This window comes from Etheostoma spectabile, unplaced genomic scaffold (assembly GCF_008692095.1).
Source record: "Etheostoma spectabile isolate EspeVRDwgs_2016 unplaced genomic scaffold, UIUC_Espe_1.0 scaffold00009985, whole genome shotgun sequence".
In the NCBI taxonomy this organism is placed as follows: Eukaryota; Metazoa; Chordata; class Actinopteri; order Perciformes; family Percidae; genus Etheostoma; species Etheostoma spectabile.
The window spans coordinates 55-21078 of NW_022603772.1; the positions used below are offsets into that span (position 1 = coordinate 55).

The window sequence follows — 21024 nt, forward strand, 5'->3', positions numbered from 1 at the left end:
ACAGCTGTAATATTGTAACGTTAATAAAGTCGCAAACAGCAGTAAAACCCAGAGCAGAGCTAGACCCTGACCTAGGTTTGACCACCTGCTATTAAGCCCAAGGGGGGACAAGGGTAGGTTTCTGAGGACAATGTGTGGGGTGGGGGGGAAAGAGTGGGGGTCTCTTCCTGAGTCCAATTTCAGCTCCACAGTCAGCGTGTTGAGCTCAAGTTGTTCTGACAGCACCAGAGAGCCAGCTGATCCACCTCCCGTCTGTAGGCCGGACCTCACCCCCCCCCCGTCTGTAGGCCGCACTCACTCACCGTCCCGAGAGGCCGATGACGGTTGTGTCGTCAGAGAACTTCAGGAGTTTAACATGGGTTCTCCTAGAGGTGCAGTCATTGTGTAGAAGGGAGAAAAGCAGTGGGAGAGCACACACCCCCTGGGGTGCGCCATGTGTGATTGTCCGTGTGCTGATGTGTGATTCCCCAGCCTCACCTGCTGACTCCTGTCAGTCAGGAAGTTTGGATCCCTGACAGGTGGAGGCTGGCACAGTGAGCTGGGAGAGTTTGGTGCTGAGGATGTCTGGGATGATGGTGTTGAACGCCGAGCTGAATTCCACAAACAGGATCCTTGCATATGCCCCTGGGGAGTCGAGGTGTTGCAGGATGTAATGCAGTCCCAAGTTGACTGCATCCTCCACAGACCTGTTAGCCCTGTAGCACACTGCAGGGGGTCCAGCAAGGGGACTGTGATGTCCTTCATGTGGCCACCACCAGTCGTTCAAAGAACTTCATGACTACCAGGTCAGGGCAACAGGCCTGTAGTCATTAAGTCCACAGAGGGAGTGTTTTTTTGGGGACTGAGATGATCGTGGAGGGGTGTGACTGTGGTCTTTCAAACCTACAGTAGAAGCTGTTCAGCTCGTCAGCCAGTCTTGAGTAGACCGCAATGTGTTGGGGATGTCTCCTGTAGTTTGGGGGTCTCTGCAGGCCTCTCCACACTGACCGCGAGGATCGTTGTTTGAAAAGCTGTTTTTCAGCTTTTTTAGCATAGCTCCTCTAGCTGACTCTGATCTCTTTGGTCCGTGTTTCCTGCCCTGGTATACAAGGACTCTGTCCCCACTTCTGAAGGCCTCCTCCTTTGACTGACGGAGCTGCCTGAGTCTTGCTGTGAACCAGGGTTTTTGGGTTGTTATATGTGCAGAAGGTTATTGTCGGCACACATGTCCTACACAAAAGCTGATGTAAGATGTCACAGTGTCGGTTAGTTGGTCCATCAGTGGGCGCGCTGCAGCCTCAAAAACCACTCCAATCAGTAGAAGTCAAAGCAGGCCTGTAAATCCAGCTTTGACTCGTTGGTCCATCTTTTCACCCTCTTATACAACAGGTTTAACAGCAATTTCGTTTCTGCCTGTATGTCGGGACAAGATGAACCACACAGTGATCAGAGAGTCCCAAGGCTGCACGTGGGACAGAGCGATAGGAGTCCTTTAATGTATAAGCAGTGGTCCAGTATATTTGTGTCCCTGGTGGGACACTTAATATGCTGCCATAATTTGGGAGTCCGTGGCTGAGGTTTGCTCTGTTGAAGTCCCCAAAACATGAGCAGGGATCAGAGTTTTTTCCCACGTTAGTATCGGTCGGCCAGGTGCAGTAACGCTCACTACCAGGCCTGAGGGGATGTAGACCTGGTGGCCAGGTGCAGTAACGCCTCACTAACACAGGCCTGGGGGGAATGTAGACCTGGTGGGCCAGGTGCAGTAACGCCTCACTAACACAAGCCTGAGGTGGGATGTAGACCTGTGCGCCAGGTGTAGTAACGCCTCAACTAACACAGGCCGAGGGGGATGTAGACCTGGTGGCAAGGTGCAGTAACGCCTCACTAACACAGGCCTGAGGGGATGTAGACCTGGTGGGCAAGGTGCAGTAACGCCTCACTAACACAGGCCTGGGGGGATGTAGACTAGAATGAACGAGGAAAACTCCCGCGGTGAATAAAATGGTTTGCAGTTTATGAATAGTGACTCTAAGTTGGGGCTGCAGGATTTTTCCAGAACTGTGACATCTGTACACCAACCTTCGTTTAGAGACAGAGTCCGCCTCCCTTTGTTTTCCCCGTGAGCTCCAGTACGCGGTCCGCCCGGTAAAGATTGAATCCCGGGAGGAGAAGAGCGCTGTCCGGGATGCGCGGAGTGAGCCAGGATTCGGTAAAGCAGAGGGCGGCAGATCTGCAGAAGTCCGAGTTAGTTCTGTTGAGGAGCAGCAGTTCATCCATTTTGTTGGCCAGAGAGCGGACATTTGCCAGGTGGATGGAGGGGAGCGCGGTGCGAAAGCCCCGCTGCCTTAGTTTAACAAGCGCACCAGCGCTACTTGAGTTAAAGATTTCCTTGTTTTGTAATAAATAAATAAATAAATTGTGAGTCCAAATGTTTGGAGTTGCCCAGGGTGTGAGGCACCGGGCGGGTGTGGGATACTCACAAGCCCCCGGCTGAGTGCCGCTGCGTTGGAGTTTACCCCGGTGGACGAGAGGGTCGCCTCCCTACGCCTGCGGGTGATGGGGGGGGAAACTCTGACTGTTGTTTGTGCATATGCACCAAACAGGAGTTTGGAGTATTCGGCCTTCTTGGAGACCTTGAATGGAGTCCTGTATGGGGCTCCAGTAGGGGACTCCATAGTTCTGCTGGGGGACTTCAACGCACACGTGGGCAATGATGGAGATACTTGGAGAGGCGTGATTGGGAGGAACGGCCTCCCTGATATGAACCAGAGTGGTTGTCTGTTGTTGGACTTCTGTGCTAGTCATGGATTGTCCATCACAAACACCATGTTCGAACATAGGGATGCTCATAAGTGTACGTGGTGGTACCAGAGCACCCTAGGCCAAAGGTCAATGATCGATTTTATAATCGTTTCATCTGATCTGAGGCCGTATGTTTTGGACACTCGGGTGAAGAGAGGGGCAGAGCTGTCAACTGATCACCATCTGGTGGTGAGTTGGGTCAGGGGATGCGGGAGGACTCTGGACAGACCTGGTAAGCCCAAACGCGTAGTGCGGGTAAATTGGGAACGTCTGGAGGCCCCTGTCCGAAGGACTTTCAACTCACACCTCTGGCGGAGCTTTTCGTGCATCCCTGTGGAGGCTGGGGGCATTGAACCTGAGTGGACAATGTTCAAAGTTTCCATTGCTGAAGCTGCGGCGGCGAGCTGCGGTCTTAGGGTCTTAGGTGCCTCATGGGGCGGTAACCCACGAACACCCTGGTGGACACCGGTGGTCAGGGAAGCCATCCGACTGAAGAAGGAGTCCTACCGGGATATGTTATCCCGGAGGAAGCCGGAGGCAGTTGTAGGGTACCGACGGGCCCGAAGGGCTGCAGCCTCTGCCATGCAGAGGCAAAGCAGCGGGTGTGGGAGAAGTTTGGAGAAGACATGGAGAAGGACTTTCGGTCGGCACCAAGGTGCTTCTGGAAAACCGTTCGCCACCTCAGGAGGGGGAAGCGGGGACTCATCCAAGCTGTATACAGTAAGAATGGGACATTGTTGACCTCAACTGGGGAGGTAATAGAGCGGTGGAAGGAGCACTTTGAGGAACTCCTAAATCCAGCTGACACGTCCTCTGTGGTGGAGGCAGAGCTGGAGGATGATGGGGGATTGTTGTCAATTTCCCTGGTAGAGGTCGCTGAGGTAGTCAAACAACTCCACAGCGGCAAAGCCCCAGGGATTGATGAGATCCGCCCAGAAATGCTGAAAGCTCTGGGTGTGGAGGGGCTGTCTTGGTTGACACGCCTCTTCAACATGGTGTGGAAGTCTGGGACAATGCCTAAGGAGTGGCAGACCGGGGTGGTGGTTCCACTCTTCAAAAAGGGGGACCAGAGGGTGTGTGCCAATTACAGGGGTATCACACTTCTCAGCCTCCCTGGTAAAGTCTACTCCAAGGTGCTGGAAAGGAGGGTTCGGCCGATAGTCGAACCTCTGATTGAAGAGGAACAATGCGGATTCCGTCCTGGTCGTGGAACAACGGATCAGATCTTTACTCTCCTGGAGGATCCTGGAGGGAGCCTGGGAGTATGCCCAACCAGTCTACATGTGTCTACAAGGCGTATGACCGGGTCCCCCCGGGAGAATCGGAGCAGCCGTTGCAGTATTACATTCTGTTTATCGCACCGTTGTGACGAAAAGGGAGCTGAGCCAGAAGGCAAAGCTCTCGATCTACCGGGCAATTTTTGTTCCTACACTCACCTACGGTCCTGAAGGCTGGGTCATGACCGAAAGAACGAGATCCAGAGAACAAGCGGCCGAATGGGTTTCCTCAGGAGGGTGGCTGGGGTCTCCCTTAGAGATAGGGTGAGAAGCTCAGTCATCCGAGAGGAGCTCGGAGTAGAGCCGCTGCTCCTTTGCGTTGAAAGAAGCCAGTTGAGGTGGTTCGGGCATCTGGTAAGGATACCTCCTGGGCGCCTCCCTAGGGAGGTGTTCCAGGCACGTCCAGCTGGGAGGAGACCTCGGGGAAGACCCAGGACTAGGTGGAGAGATTATATCTCCAACCTGGCCTGGGAACGCCTCGGGATCCCCCAGTCGGAGCTTTTTGATGTGGCTCGGGAAAAGGAAGTTTGGGGTCTCCTACTGGAGCTGCTGCCCCCGCGACCCGATACCGGATAAGCGGTCGAAGATGGATGGATGGTGAGTCCAATGATGCAGTTTTTTAAAAAGTATGAATCCTACTTCATCCGGTCTGTCTGCACGGCGACAAGCAGACATCTTTAAAATGTTAGTTTTGTGAATGGAGTCTGGAGCGATCAGTGCTAGGCTAACGTTGTAGCTGCTCATCAACACAACACACACATGGCTGTGTCTCAAATAGCGTCCTTCCGTTGGTTCCTTCCAGACAGGACACTGGACGTCCTGTCTTTGTAGTGTGTACATGTCCACAGAGGAGTGTTTTCTCAAATCGCGCACGGCCACGTGCACTTACCGGAAGTGACGATCACATTTCATCCCTTCTTCTTCTTCTTCTTCTTCTTCTTCTTCTTCTGTACAATTGTGAACTTCACCAACGGAGAGCATTCCAGTCTGCTATTGTGTTTCGTGAAAAATAACTCCTACTTTGTTTTTGATATTTTAACAAAAACAAATGTGATATATTTATTTGCTCCGGGTCACGCCAGGATGACGACTGCGACGCCGCCTTCATGTCACCCCCCCCATTAGTTAAATACTTTTAATATAATATTATTTTATAAATGTGCTTGTAGTTCTGCAGGCTCCCCCCCCCCCAGGCCTTAGCTAGTCTGATGGAGACAGGGACATGAGGGTGGTCTATAGCCCCCCCCCCCCCCCCAGGCTGTTGCTAGTCTAATGGGGACAGGGACATGAGGGTGGTCTATAGCCCCCCCAGGCCGTAGCTAGTCTGATGGGGACAGGGACATGAGGGGGGGCTTCAGACTCTTTAGGGGATCCTTCTACGGTCTGATGACCATCGTCGCCCCTAAATGACGTCCCTCTAGTCCTCGTTTGTTCCTGAAGAGACGGGTTATACAGGATAATCATCAGGTGGAGGCAGTATATACAGGATCTACATCAGGTGGAGGCAGTATATACAGGATCTACATCAGGTGGAGGCAGTATATACAGGATCTACATCAGGTGGAGGCAGTATATACAGGATCTACATCAGGTGGAGGCAGTATATACAGGATCTACATCAGGTGGAGGCAGTATATACAGGATCTACATCAGGTGGAGGCAGTATATACAGGATCTACATCAGGTGGAGGCAGTATATACAGGATCTACATCAGGTGGAGGCAGTATATACAGGATCTACATCTGGTGGAGGCAGTGTATACAGGATCTACATCTGGTGGAGGCAGTGTATACAGGATCTACATTAGGTGGAGGCAGTATATCCAGGATCTACATTAGGTGGAGGCAGTATATACAGGATCTACATCTGGTGGCGGCAGTATATACAGGATCTACATCTGGTGGAGGCAGTGTATACAGGATCTACATCTGGTGGAGGTAGTATAAACAGTAAGAAAAATAAGTATTTAAACACCCTGCTATTTTGCAAGTTCTCCCATGAAATCATGGAGGGTCTGAAATTGAAATTGCGGTGTGACCGCGGTATGAAGATGAGTTCTGGTGTTAGTGAGGATCTTCTGTTGGAGCGGTGCTGAGTCCAGTCTGAATCAGGGACTTGTTGTTCTGGGTCTGGGGTCTTTTCTCTCTCTCTGTTATCTTCTATCATCTCTCCAGACTCTGTCAGGCTGGTGGACGGGACCAGTCTGTGCTCAGGCAGACTGGAGGTGAAGACTAACCAGTCTACCCAGACCTGGTCCTCAGTGTGTGAACAGGACTTTGACCAGCAGGATGCAGAGGTGGTCTGCAGGGAGCTTGGCTGTGGGGCTCCTTCAGTCCTCCAAGGGGCGCTCTATGGAGACATGGAGCCTCCAATGAGGACCAAAGAGTTCCAGTGTGGAGGCCATGAGTCTGCTCTCCTGGACTGTAGAAGCTCAGGCTCAGATAGAAACACCTGCTCACCTGGAAAAGCTGTTGGACTCACCTGCTCAGGTAGAAGAGGAGCTGAGGCTCTGATTGGTTCATGTCTCTTCTAATAATACTCACTTTGATCTTTTGCTGATGACTCTCTGGTTTCTGTTCAGAGCCTGTCAGGTTGGTGGGGGGGGGCAGTCGCTGTGCAGGGACACTGGAGGTGAAACGTGACGGAGAATGGAGACCAGCGATTGGTTACTCTCCCTGGACCCTGAAGACATCATCTGCTGCATTCTGCAGAGAGTTAGACTGTGGCTCTGCTGTCTCTGTAGGAGAGAGACAAGAGTCCTCAGACAGACCTGTGTGGTGGATCAGGTCTGACTGTGCTGAGTCTGGATCTGCTCTGAGGGAGTGTGCAGAATCATATTCCTCTTCCTCCTTCCTTAATCTCACCTGCTCAGGTAAGCCCGTCCCCGTGGTGGGAGAACTTACTACAACACGTATACACACTGTTGGAGCCATTACAACACTTTGTTTTGTTTTGTTTATATATCGTGTGTTAGACGTGTTAAGGTTTGAATTTGACAAAGGGAAAATAAATGGGTCACAGCACCAAAATGCAGACAGTACTTGTGGACATTGAATATTGGCAAAACACGCGTCCAAGCAAGCAAACACACACTACAACACATACACGGCGGCTGTGGCTCAGTGGTAGAGCGGTTGCCTGCCAATCGGAAGGTTGGTGGTTCGATCCCCGCCCCTGCAGTCACTGTCGAAGTGTCCTTGGTAAGACACTGAACCCCGAGTTGCCCCCGGTGCTGCGCATCGGAGTGTGAATGTGTAGAGTGTGTATCTGATGAGCAGGTGTGTAGATGTTTGTGAGAGTGTGTATCTGATGAGCAGGTGTGTAGATGTGTGTGAGTGTGTATCTGATGAGCAGGTGTGTAGATGTGTGTGAGTGTGTATCTGATGAGCAGGTGTGTAGATGTGTGTGAGTGTGTATCTGATGAGCAGGTGTGTAGATGTGTGAGAGTGTGTATCTGATGAGCAGCCCCGGCCACAGTGTATAAATGTGTGAATGTTTCCTGTAGATGTAAAAGCGCTTTGAGCAGTTGTTAAGACTAGAAAAGATATATAAATACAGCACATTTACATTTACATATACACACTACAACGCATATACAAACTACAACACATATACACACTACATCACATATACACACTACAACGCATATACACACTACAACACATATACACACTACAACACATATACACACTACAACACATATACACACACTACAACGCATATACACATTACAACACAAACACAGAGACACTTCCATTCATATTCTAACAACAATGTCCTCATTAAATCAATTTAAAACCAGGGACATCCAGACTGCCTTTCTGCCGGGTCCTTTAAAAAGTCTTTAGGGAGACCAAGTCCTTCAACTGGACTTCATCTGAAGCTGAGGGGTTGCAAAATGAATATATAAAAGTATAAAATTAATACAAATATCTATACATATATATTTGTAGATATAGATACTGTTTATAATAATAAAAGCCTTTTTGCCAAAGTCAGTGCCAAGTGTTCAGATAAAGAGGAAGACGTCCTAAAACTGCCCCCCCCCCCCCCCCCGACCCGAGAATACAGCAGACAGTGATGAGAGAGAGATTTTAGGTTTGTGATGAATCTCCAGGCTCCATGAGACACAGTGTCCACAGCACGGAGACACTGGGACGATGAATGCATTTATAAAACATCACCACACACATTGTGGCGTCTGTCCCCGGGCGGTGGGACCGCGGTATGAAGATGAGTTCTGGTGTTAGTGAGGATCTTCTGTTGGAGCGGTGCTGAGTCCAGTCTGAATCAGGGACTTGTTGTTCTGGGTCTGGGGTCTTTTCTCTCTCTCTGTTATCTTCTATCATCTCTCCAGACTCTGTCAGGCTGGTGGACGGGACCAGTCTGTGCTCAGGCAGACTGGAGGTGAAGACTAACCAGTCTACCCAGACCTGGTCCTCAGTGTGTGAACAGGACTTTGACCAGCAGGATGCAGAGGTGGTCTGCAGGGAGCTTGGCTGTGGGGCTCCTTCAGTCCTCCAGGGGGCGCTCTATGGAGACGTGGAGCCTCCAATGAGGACCAAAGAGTTCCAGTGTGGAGGCCATGAGTCTGCTCTCCTGGACTGTAGAAGCTCAGGCTCAGATAGAAACACCTGCTCACCTGGAAAAGCTGTTGGACTCACCTGCTCAGGTAGAAGAGGAGCTGAGGCTCTGATTGGTTCATGTCTCTTCTAATAATACTCACTTTGATCTTTTGCTGATGACTCTCTGGTTTCTGTTCAGAGTCTGTCAGGTTGGTGGGGGGGGGCAGTCGCTGTGCAGGGACACTGGAGGTGAAACATAACGGAGAATGGAGACCTGTGATTGGTTACTCTCCCTGGACCCTGAAGACATCAGCTGCTGCCTGCAGAGAGTTAGACTGTGGCTCTGCTGTTTCTGTAGAGAGAGAAGAGTCCTCATACAGATCTGTGTGGTGGATCAGGTCTGGCTGTGTTGAGTCTGGATCTGCTCTGAGGGAGTGTGCAGCATCAGATTCCTCTTCCTCCTTCCTTAATCTCACCTGCTCAGGTAAGCCGTCCCCGTGGTGGGAGAACTTACAGCTGTAATATTGTAACGTTAAATAAAGTCAGCAAACAGCAGTTAGTAGTTCTCTGTTCTGTTGAAAGTGTAAATGATGAAATATTATTAATATTATTAATATTATTAATATTATTAATATTATTAATTTATATGAATTAATAATCTGTCTTTTGATCCTTTTGGAGATTTTTCATCTTTTCTTTCTTCTTCAAATACACATTTTATCTGGGGGTGGGGCACACCCCACTGTACACACACTACAACACAAATACACACACTACAACACAAATACACACTACAACACAAATACACACTACAACACAAATACACACACTACAACACAAATACACACTACAACACAAATACACACTACAACACAAATACACACACTACAACACAAATACACACTACAACACAAATACACACTACAACACAATACACACTACAACACAAATACACACTACAACACAAATACACACTACAACACAAATACACACTACAACACAAATACACACTACAACACAAATACACACTACAACAATACACACCTACAACACATACACACACTACAACACATACACACTATAACACATATACACACTACAACACATATACACACTACAACACATATACACACTACAACACAAATACACACTACAACACAAATACACATATACACACTACAACACATATACACACTACAACACATATACACACTACAACACAAATACACACTACAACACAAATACACACTACAACACAAATACACACTACAACACATATACACTACAACACAAATACACACTACAACACAAATACACACTACAACACAAATACACATATACACACTACAACACATATACACACTACAACACATATACACACTACAACACATATACACACTACAACACATATACACACTACAACACAAATACACACTACAACACATATACACACTACAACACATATACACACTACAACACATATACACACTATAACACATATACACACTATAACACATATACACACTACAACACAAATACACACTACAACACAAATACACACACTACATCACATACACACACTACAACACATACACACTATAACACATATACACACTACGACACATACACACTACAACATATACACACACTAAACACATAACACACTACGACATATATAAACACTACAACACAAATACACACACTACAACATATATACACACTACAACACATATACACACTACAACACATATACACACTACAACACAAATACACACTACAACACATATACACACTACAACACAAATACACACTACACACATAACACACTACACACATATACACACTACAACACATATACACACTACAACACATATACACACTACAACACATATACACACTACAACACATATACACACTACAACACATATACACACTACAACACATATAAACACTACAAAACATATACACAATACAACACATATACACACTACAACACAAATACACACTACAAACAAAATACACACTACAACACATTTACACACTACAACACAATACACACTACAACACATATACACACTACAACACATATACACACTACAACACATATACACACTACAACACATATACACACTACAACACATATACACACACTACAACACATATACACACACTACAACACACATACACACTACAACACATATACACACTACAACACATATACACACTACAACACATACACACACTACAACACATATACACACTACAACACATATACACACTACAACACATATACACACTACAACACATATACACCACTACAACACACATACACACTACAACACACACACACTACAACACATATACACACACTACAACACATATACACACTACAACACATATACACACTACAACATATACACACTACAACACATATACACACTACAACACATATACACACTACAACACATATACACACTACAACACATATACACACTACAACACATATACACACTACAACACATATACACACTACAACACATATACACACTACAACACATATACACACTACAACACATATACACACTACAACACATATACACACTACAACACATATACACACTACAACACATATACACACTACAACACATATACACACTACACACATATACACACTACAACATATACACACTACAACACATATACACACTACAACACATATACACACTACAACACATATACACACTACAACACATATACACACTACAACACATATACACACTACAACACATATACACACTACAACACATATACACACTACAACACATATACACACTACAACACATATACACACTACAACACATATACACACTACAACATATATACACACACTACAACACAAACACAGAGACACATAAACAATTCAATCCAATTTTATTTATAGTATCAATTCATAACAAGAGTTATCTCGAGACACTTTACATATAGAGCAGGACCCAACAGTTCTAGTAGTTTCCTCCAGAGCAGCAACAGTGCAACAGTGGAGAGGAAAAACTTCCTTTTAGGCAGAAACCTGGGTCAGACCCAGACCCAGACCCAGACTCTTGGTAGGCGGCGTCTGACGAGCCGGTTGGGGTTAGTGGAAATAACAAAAATAGAAAAATTAGTAGTTTGTAGCAGTTCTTTGTAGTAGTTCATGGCATAGCGGGTCACTGTGGGCACTACAAGGCACAACAGGACGTAGCAGGACGTAGCAGAGCGTAGCAGGACGTAGCAGGATGTAGCAGGATGTAGCAGGATGTAGCAGGACGTAGCAGGGCGTAGCAGAGCGTAGCAGGACGTAGCAGGATGTAGCAGGATGTAGCAGGACGTAGCAGGGCGTAGCAGAGCGTAGCAGGACGTAGCAGGACGTAGCAGGATGTAGCAGGATGTAGCAGGACGTAGCAGGGCGTAGCAGGACGTAGCAGGATGTATCAGGACGTAGCAGGGCGTAGCAGGACGTAGCAGGATGTAGCAGGACGTAGCAGGGCGTAGCAGGAAGTAGCAGGATGTATCAGGACGTAGCAGGACGTAGCAGGGCACCGCAGAACGTGGAGCGGGACCATGGCGACACCTGCCACCACGATCCTGGAGCCTCTCCGGTCCGAGGGAACATGCTGGGAAAAAAGAACAAAAGGACTCCGGGGAGTGACTCCCCGGAGCTAGGTTAGCAACAACATTTCTAGGACATGGATGCACAGAAAGGGAAGATAGAAAGATAGAGGAGCTCGTGTGTCAAAGGAAGACAGGAAGGTCAGGAGGGTCAAAGTGTGGGATAGGATACAAACCCTGGTTAGGGTAGGGGGAGAAACAGTTGGGGTTAGGGTCAGGAAGGTCAGAGTGGGGGATGGGATACAACCCTGGTTAGGGTAGGGGAAGAACAGTTGGGGTTAGGGTCAGGAAGTCAGAGTGGGGGATGGGATACAACCCTGGTTAGGGTCGACAACTATGACGAGAAGCAGGTGGGCCGGGTTAGGCGGACACTGCACTCCTCACTCCCTTACAACATTCAATTCTATGCCCTAACTATAAGCTTTATCAAAAAGGAAAGTCTTAAGCCTACTCTTAAATGTGGAGACGGTGTCTGCCTCCCGGACCCAAATTGGAACCTGGTTCCACAGGAGAGGAGCCTGATAGCTGAACGCTCTGGTCACTGGACCCAGACTGGAACCTGGTTCCACAGGAGAGGAGCCTGATAGCTGAACGCTCTGGTCACTGGACCCAGACTGGAACCTGGTTCCACAGGAGAGGAGCCTGATAGCTGAACGCTCTGGTCACTGGACCCAGACTGGAACCTGGTTCCACAGGAGAGGAGCCTGATAGCTGAAGGCTCTGGCTCCCATTCTACTTTTAGAGACTCTAGGAACCACCAGTAACCCTGCATTCTGGGAGCGTAGTGCTCTCGCAGGGTTGTAAGGTACTATGAGCTCTTTAAGATAAGATGGAGCCTGACCATGAAGAGCTTTGTAGGTGAGAAGAAGGATTTTAAATTCTATTCTAGATTTTACAGGAAGCCAATGCAGAGAAGCTAAAACAGGAGAAACGTGGTCTCTTTTCCTGTTCCCGTCAGAACACGTGCCGCAGCATTCTGGATCAGCTGTAGAGTCTTTATGGACGTCTTCGAGCAGCCTGATAGTAAAGAATTGCAGTAATCCAACCTAGAAGTAACAAATGCATGGACTAGTTTTTCTGCATCATTTTAGACAGGATATTCCTGATTTTTGCAATATTACGTAGGTGAAAAAAGGCGATCCTTGAAATTTGCTTTAAGTGGGAATTAAAGACATGTCCTGATCAAAGATGACTCCAAGATTCCTCACAGTGGTGCTGGAGGCCAGGGTGGTGCTGGAGGCCAGGGTGGTGCTGGGGGCCAGGGTGGTGCTGGAGGTCAGGGTGGTGCTGGGGGCCAGGGTGGTGCTGGAGGCCAGGGTGGTGCTGGAGGCCAGGGTGGTGCTGGGGGCCAGGTGGTGCTGGAGGCCAGGGTGGTGCTGGAGGCCAGGGTGGTGCTGGGGGCCAGGGTGGTGCTGGAGGCCAGGGTGGTGCCATCCAGAGTAACTATCTCTTTGGATAGTGCGTCACGGAGGTGCTTGGGCCCCAGAGCAATGACTTCAGTTTTATCTGAGTTTAACATTAGAAAATTACAGGTCATCCAGGTTTTAACACTAGAAGTGCCGGGATTCCATAACTACTGCCAAGAGCGGTGATTTTGACCACCAGATTCCAAACTCTATAATCTGTCATGATAAATCCCTAATTGCAATATTAATGCAGGTATTTTGTTAGGATATCTTTAGAAAAACGAAATAACACCAAAATGTACAATTTAACGAGTTTAATTATACACTTGAGTTGACCAGGTGTTTCAATAATTCATATCATGGCGTAGTGAAACGTAATTATTTCATTCACATCTGAAAAATATGGTCTGTAAATTCATTCAACATTACTCATAACATGCAAATAACACCTAAAAGTATTTTCTTTGAACATTTATAACCTAACGTAACCTGTCACTGCCTCCGTGTTGGTGGGGTGACCAGCGCTGCTGGACCGCGCCCCCCCCCCGCTCCCTTTTCTCCTCTCTAAACTCGGCTCTCAGCTCCTCTGCCAGTTCTGCCTGGACTTCCTCCGGACAATGTCCCTGCTGGTGCCCTCCTTGGAGAGGATGTGATGATTCCAGGCAGTTTGAGGATGTATAAAGTTGTATAAACACGTAGGCAGCCCCCGGCCATCTAGCTCCGTGTCCCGCTCCTTCCACAGAGCGCCCCCCCCCCCCGGCGCTGCCTTCTGGTTCAGAACGGAGTGCCTCCACGCCGTATTCATTGTGGTAGCTAGCATTACCGACCCTGGCTTTACCTTCGGCCCATCGCTGATGCCCACAGTTGTTACTCAAGACCGCTTATGACGTTTCTCTGACAGAGACGCTGATGGTAACTAAGCAACCAATATGCATCTTCAACGTGCGAAAGATTAAAAACAATACTGTAAAAATCCGAGCGGTCAATTTGACCGTGTATGGCCGAATTAGGCAAAAGTGATTTTATTTTCTTTGCCTAGTGTGTAATGTATATAAAAACTATTTTAAATTAAAATTTAGAGCCTTTTAGGAAAAGTCAGGGACCAGCAGGACTGTATTTTTTTATCCAGCAAAGTTATTAAATATATAAATTTCAAAACGGTCAAAATGACCGTCATGGCCGTTCTAGTGTTAATATCCTGAAGGCACGTTTGAAGTTTAGCTAACTGATTAGTTTCATCCGGCTTGATTGATAGATATAACTGAGTATCATCTGCATAACAATGAAAGTTTATGGAGTGTTTCCTAATAATACTACCTAAAGGAAGCATATATAAAGTGAACAGGATTGGACCGAGCACAGATCCTTGTGGACTCCATGACTAACCTTGGCGTGCACAGAGGATTCATCGTTAACATGAACGAACTGAGATGGATCTGATAAATAAGACTTAAACCAGCTTAGAGCAGTCCCTTTAATGCCAATTAAATGTTCCAATCTCTGTAATAAGATATGATGGTCAATGGTATCAAAATGCAGCGCTAAGATCTAATAACACAAGTACAGAGATAAGTCCTTCGCTGATGCAATTAGGAGGTCATTAGTAATTTAACAAGTGCCGTCTCTGTACTATGATGAACTCTAAATCCTGACTGAAAATCCTCAAATAAGCTGTTGCTATGCAAAGTCACACAGCTGTTTGGCGACTGCTTTCTCAAGAATCTTAGAGAGAAATGGAAGGTTGGTGGATATAGGTCTATAGTTGGCTAAAACATCTGGATCAGGGTTGGATATAGGTCTATAGTTGGCTAAAACATCTGGATCAAGGTTGGATATAGGTCTATAGTTGGCTAAAACATCTGGATCAAGGTTGGCTATAGGTCTATAGTTGGCTAAACATCTGGATCAGGTTGGATATATTTCTATAGTTGGCTAAAACATCTGGATCAAGGTTGGATATAGGTCTATAGTTTGCTAAAACATCTGGATCAGGTTTGGATATAGGTCTATAGTTGGCTAAAACATCTGGATCAAGGTTGTCTATAGGTCTATAGTTGGCTAAAACATCTGGATCAAGGTTGGATATAGGTCTCTAGTTGGCTAAAACATCTGGATCAAGGTGGATATAGGTCTATAGTTGGCTAAAACATCTGGATCTGGATCAGGGTTGGTATGTTGGCTAGGTCATAGTTGGCTAAAACATCTGATCAAGGTTGGATATAGGTCTATATTGGCTAAAACATCTGATCAAGGTTTGGCTTTTCAGAAGAGGTTTAATTACAGCTACTTTAAAGTACTGTGGTACTAGCCTGTTAATAAAGATCGATTGGTTATATTCAGTAGTGAAGTGTCGACTAATGGTAAAACTTCTTAAGTAGCCTAGTCGGGATGGGGTCCAAGAGGCAGGTTGATGGTTTAGATGAAGCCTAGTCGGGATGGGATCCAAGAGGCAGGTTGATGGTTTAGATGAAGCCTAGTCGGGATGGGATCCAAGAGGCGGTTGATGTTTAGATGTAGCCTAGTCGAGATAGGGTCTAAGAGGCAGGTTTGATGGTTTAGATGAGCCTAGTCGGGATGGGATCCAAGAGGCAGGTTGATGGTTTAGATGAAGCCTATCGGGATGGGATCCAAGAGGGCAGGTTGATGGTTTAGATGTACCTAGTCGGGATGGGATCCAAGAGGCAGGTTGATGGTTTAGATGAAGCCTAGTCGGGATGGGGTCTAAGAGGCAGTTGATGGTTTAGATGTAGCCTAGTCGAGATAGGGTCTAAGAGGCAGGTTGATGGTTTAGATGAAGCCTAGTCGGGATGGATCCAAGAGGCAGGTTGATGGTTTAGATAAGCCTAGTCGGGATGGGGTCTAAGAGGCAGGTGATGGTTTAGATGAAGCCTAGTCTGGATGGGGTCTAAGAGGCAGGTTGATGGTTTAGATGAAGCCTAGTCGTGATGGGGTCAAGAGCGGTTGATGGTTTAGATGAAGCCTAGTCGGGATGGGGTCTAAGAGGCAGGTTGATGGTTTAGATGAAGAATAATTGAATTAAATTGATAAAGATCAAGTGAAGCAAAGCAGTCTAAACATGTATCTGGTTTTACAGCTGTTTCTAAGGTTCCTGAGTTTAGAGATAAGCCAGTTAAAGGCAGGTCTTGGTGAATTTTGCTCTAATAGTTATAATTTTATCATTGAAGAGCTCATAAGTCGTTACTACTAGAGCTCTGGAATACTTGGCTCGTAGAGCTGTGACTTCTGTTAGCCCTGGCACAGTACTGAAAAGAAACCTGGGTTGTTCCTATTTTCCTCTATCACTGACGAGTAGTACGCTGCTCTGGCATTACGGATGGCCTCCTATTACGTTTAAGACTATCTTACCGGTAAACGAAATTTTCCAGTTTGGTGAGCGCCAATCTTCTCAAGTTTTCCGCGATATTTGCTTTATTTGCGAGTTTCAGTGTTATACCATGGAGCTAACCTTCTTTGTTTTATTCTTCTTTTTTAGAGGGGCAACAGAGTCTAGAGTCATTCGTAGCGAGCCTTCGTCACTAATCAACAAACTGATGGATTTGGAGGGACTAATAGCATAGGAGTCCTCCGTTACTTGGGACTTGGTAATGAATTAAATGCTAACGGAATCGCATCCTTAATTTAGCTCCAGCACTATCAGATAGACATCTTGTATAGGAGGTTTTGCCTAACGCGTGTAGTTCAGCAGTATAAATCAAAAGTTATCAAACAGTGGTCAGATAGGACGGGATTCTGTGGGAACACTATTAAATGTTCATTTCAACACCATATACCAGAACAAGATGGGGGGGGGGGTTAAAACGGTGAGTCGGTTTATGTACACTTTGAGAGAAGCCAATAGAATCTAAATAAGAGAAAACGCAGTACTAAGGCTATAATAGAATCTAATAGAGAGATAAACGCAGTAAGGCTATAATAGAATCTAATAGAGAGATAAACGCAGTACTAAGACTATAATAGAATCTAATAGAGAGATAAACGCAGTACTAAGGCTATAATAGAATCTAATAGAGAGATAAACGCAGTACTAAGACTATAATAGAATCTAATAGAGATAAACGCAGTACTAAGGCTATATAGAATCTAATAGAGATAAACGCAGTACTAAGGCTATAATAGAATCTAATAGAGAATAAACACAGTACTAAGGCTATAATAGAATCTAATAGAGAGATAAAGCAGTACTAAGGCTATAATAATCTTTAGAGAGATAAACGCAGTACTAACTATCATTCTCATCGTCCACATGAATATTAAAATCCCCTACAATAAAGAACTTTGTCCGTTTTTAGCACTAAGTTCGATAGAAACTCTGCAAATTTGGATAAAAATTCAGAGTCTGGACCAGGTGCTCGGTACACTATAACAAATAGAACTGGTTCAGAGTCTGGACCAGGTGCTCGGTACACTATAACAAATAGAACTGGTTCAGAGTCTGGACAGGTGCTCGGTACACTATAACAAATAGAACTGGTTCAGAGTCTGGACCAGGTGCTCGGTACACTATAACAAATAGAACTGTTTCAGAGTCTGGACCAGGTGCTCGGTACACTATAACAATAGAACTGGTTCAGAGTCTGGACCAGGTGCTCGGTACACTATAAAACAAATAGACTGGTTCAAGTCTGGACCAGGTGCTCGGTACACTATAACAAATAGAACTGGTTCAGAGTCGGGACCAGGTCCTCGGTACACTATAACAAATAGAACTGGTTCAGAGTCTGGACCAGGTCTCGGTACACTATAACAAATAGAACTGGTTCAGAGTCTGGACCAGTGCTCGTACACTATAACAATAGAACTGGTTCAGAGTCTGGACCAGGTGCGGTACACTATAACAAATAGAACTGGTTCAGAGTCGGACCAGGTGCTCGGTACACTATAACAAATAGAACTGGTTCAGAGTCTGGACCAGGTGCTCGGTACACTATAACAAATAGAACTGGTTCAGAGTCTGGACCAGGTCCTCGTACACTATAACAAATAGAACTGGTTCAGAGTCTGGACCAGGGTCTCGGTACACTATAACAAATAGAACTGGTTCAGAGTCTGGACCAGGTGGCTCGGTATACTATAACAAATAGACCTGGTTGCATTGATTTCCAACTCGGTGTGAAAGACTAAGAACAAGACTTTCTAATGAGTTATAATTTAGTTTAGGTTTAGAGCTATTAGTAGACTAGAATCAAAGATGGCTGCCACTCCACCTCCTCGCCTGCGCCTCGAGGAATGTGAGTATTAAATATGACTGGGGGGGTGGATTCTTTAGACTACATATTCTCCATCACCAGCCAGGTTTCAGTAAGACAAATAATCAATATTAGAATCTGATATAATTCATTTACTAGTACCCCTTTAGAAGAGAGAGATCTGATGTTTAAAGAGTCCAACATTTAATTCTCCATGAAACACACTTCCATTCATATTCTAAACAACAAGTCCTCATTAAACCCGGGTCCTAAATCAATTTAAAACCGGGACATCCAGACTGCCTTTCTGCCGGGTCCTTTAAAAAGTCTTTAGGGAGACCAAGTCCTTCAACTGGACTTCATCTGAAGCTGAGTCCGTGCACATGGGCTTGAAAATTAAAATATAAATAATATATATATATATATATATATATATATATAAAATTAATAATAATAATAATAATAATAAAAGCCTTTTTGTCAAAGTCAGTGCGGCCTTAGGGACTGTCAATAAAACCAGATCCTGTGGAGGGGACGTGTCTTTCTGTTTGAATTCAAACTACAGTGGATTTCTGAGGACTATGGTGACCTGGTCCTCAGATCTCTGCAGGGTAAATCCAGACAGCTAGACTATCTGTCCAATCTGAGTTTTCTGTCCCACAACTATTTTGTCTTCCAGACTTGCTCCTTCAGCCCAACATCTCTGTGTCCTCCTCCGTGGTCGGGGTCTCCGAGGAGGACCAGCAGCAGGGGTTCCAGGTGTTCTGGGGCTCCAACTTCACCGTCAGCTGCTCCGTCCAGCCCCAGTACCCAGGAGGCTCCTTCCAGCTCAGCTTCACCTCCTCCACCTCAGCACACAACACCACCCAGCCAGCTGTCAATCACTCTGCCCACTTCCTGTTTCCTGTTGCAGAGCCCGCCCACCAAGGAAACTACAGCTGTGTTTATCAGCTCCATGTTTTCTCTCATAACTTCTCGTCTGAGAGCCGGGTGCTCTCCCTCAGCATCATGGGTAAGCTGTTTACAGGATGGGAGAAGATGATTGGTCCAAACTGAGTGAAAATGATCAGCTGACAACATGTTGTTTCTGGACTGACTCTGTGACGACTGTCATCGTGTTCCACGAGTCAGATAGGAACCAGACTCCAACCAATCAGCTCCCAGTTACCTGAAGGACAGAGCAGGTGTGGTTACGAGGATAACTCTGGTTCTCTGAGAACTGAGCCAGGTGTTTCACTAGGACAGGGGTCGGCAACCTTTACCCCTCAAAGAGCCGTCTGGACCCGTTTCTCACAGTAAAGAAAACACGGGGAGCCACAAAACCCTTTGAAATTTTAAATGAAATAACTCTGTATATAACGTTTAAATAACAGTAAATGTTCCGTTTTTTTACTGTAGGAATACCGTTATTTAATTACGGTAGAAAGTCCCGGTAATGAGCTGCCAGTACTTTTTCTGTTAATTTACGGAATTTTTTCTTACAGTGTATAAACAAACTATACTGTGTTACAGTTATGAAATCAATGAACGACTGCAGAGAAAATGAAATGAGGAGGAGGTCTTTGGACTCCTCCCAGGCAGCTGAGGAGGTCTTAAGACTCCTCCCAGGCAGCTGAGGAGGTCTTTGGACTCCTCCCAGGCAGCTGAGGAGGTCTTTGGACTCCTCCCAGGCAGCTGAGGAGGTCACAGCTGAACTGATGTCTTTAATTTGCTGTACGAACTAAAATAAAATATGTTTTAATTAAATATTCATGCCGCATCAGAGGGATCAAAGAGCCACATGCGGCTCTGGATCCGCGGGTTTCCGACCCCTGGTCTAGGAGAATCACCTTCTGATGTGACCAATCACCGAGCTCTGACCATGCTATGATATAAAGTCAACATGCAGCGTACTAAGTGTGAGAGACAAGTGTCCATGTTGCAGTGATCTTAGATGTCAGGTCAGTTTCAGGTGTTTAATGGGAGCTGTTGGACTCGTGGTGTGTGTGATGTTTTACTGTCCATGTGTTCCATCAGATCCGAGGCCTTTAATCATCAGAGCGACCGTCCTGCTGCTGGTTCTGCTGCTGGAGAACATCGTTCTTTACTTCTACTGCAGGGTACGGACTCTCTCTCTCTCTGTTGTCTCCACCACTGAAG

The 21024-nt window shown here is 46.1% G+C and overlaps 1 protein-coding gene across 1 annotated transcript; it reads left to right on the forward strand.

Moving 5' to 3' along the window:
* Positions 1 to 317: 317 nt before the first annotated feature.
* On the forward strand, positions 318 to 21005 carry LOC116679244 (scavenger receptor cysteine-rich type 1 protein M130; the record flags this gene model as incomplete). The annotated part of the gene is made up of 10 exons (XM_032508931.1): positions 318 to 371; positions 472 to 533; positions 1186 to 1244; positions 2069 to 2286; positions 6161 to 6548; positions 6641 to 6931; positions 8417 to 8731; positions 8824 to 9108; positions 19565 to 19897; positions 20902 to 21005. Coding segments are annotated over exons 1-10 (2109 nt in total), but the record flags the coding sequence as incomplete, so codon positions are not given.
* Between the last annotated feature and the right edge of the window lie 19 nt (positions 21006 to 21024).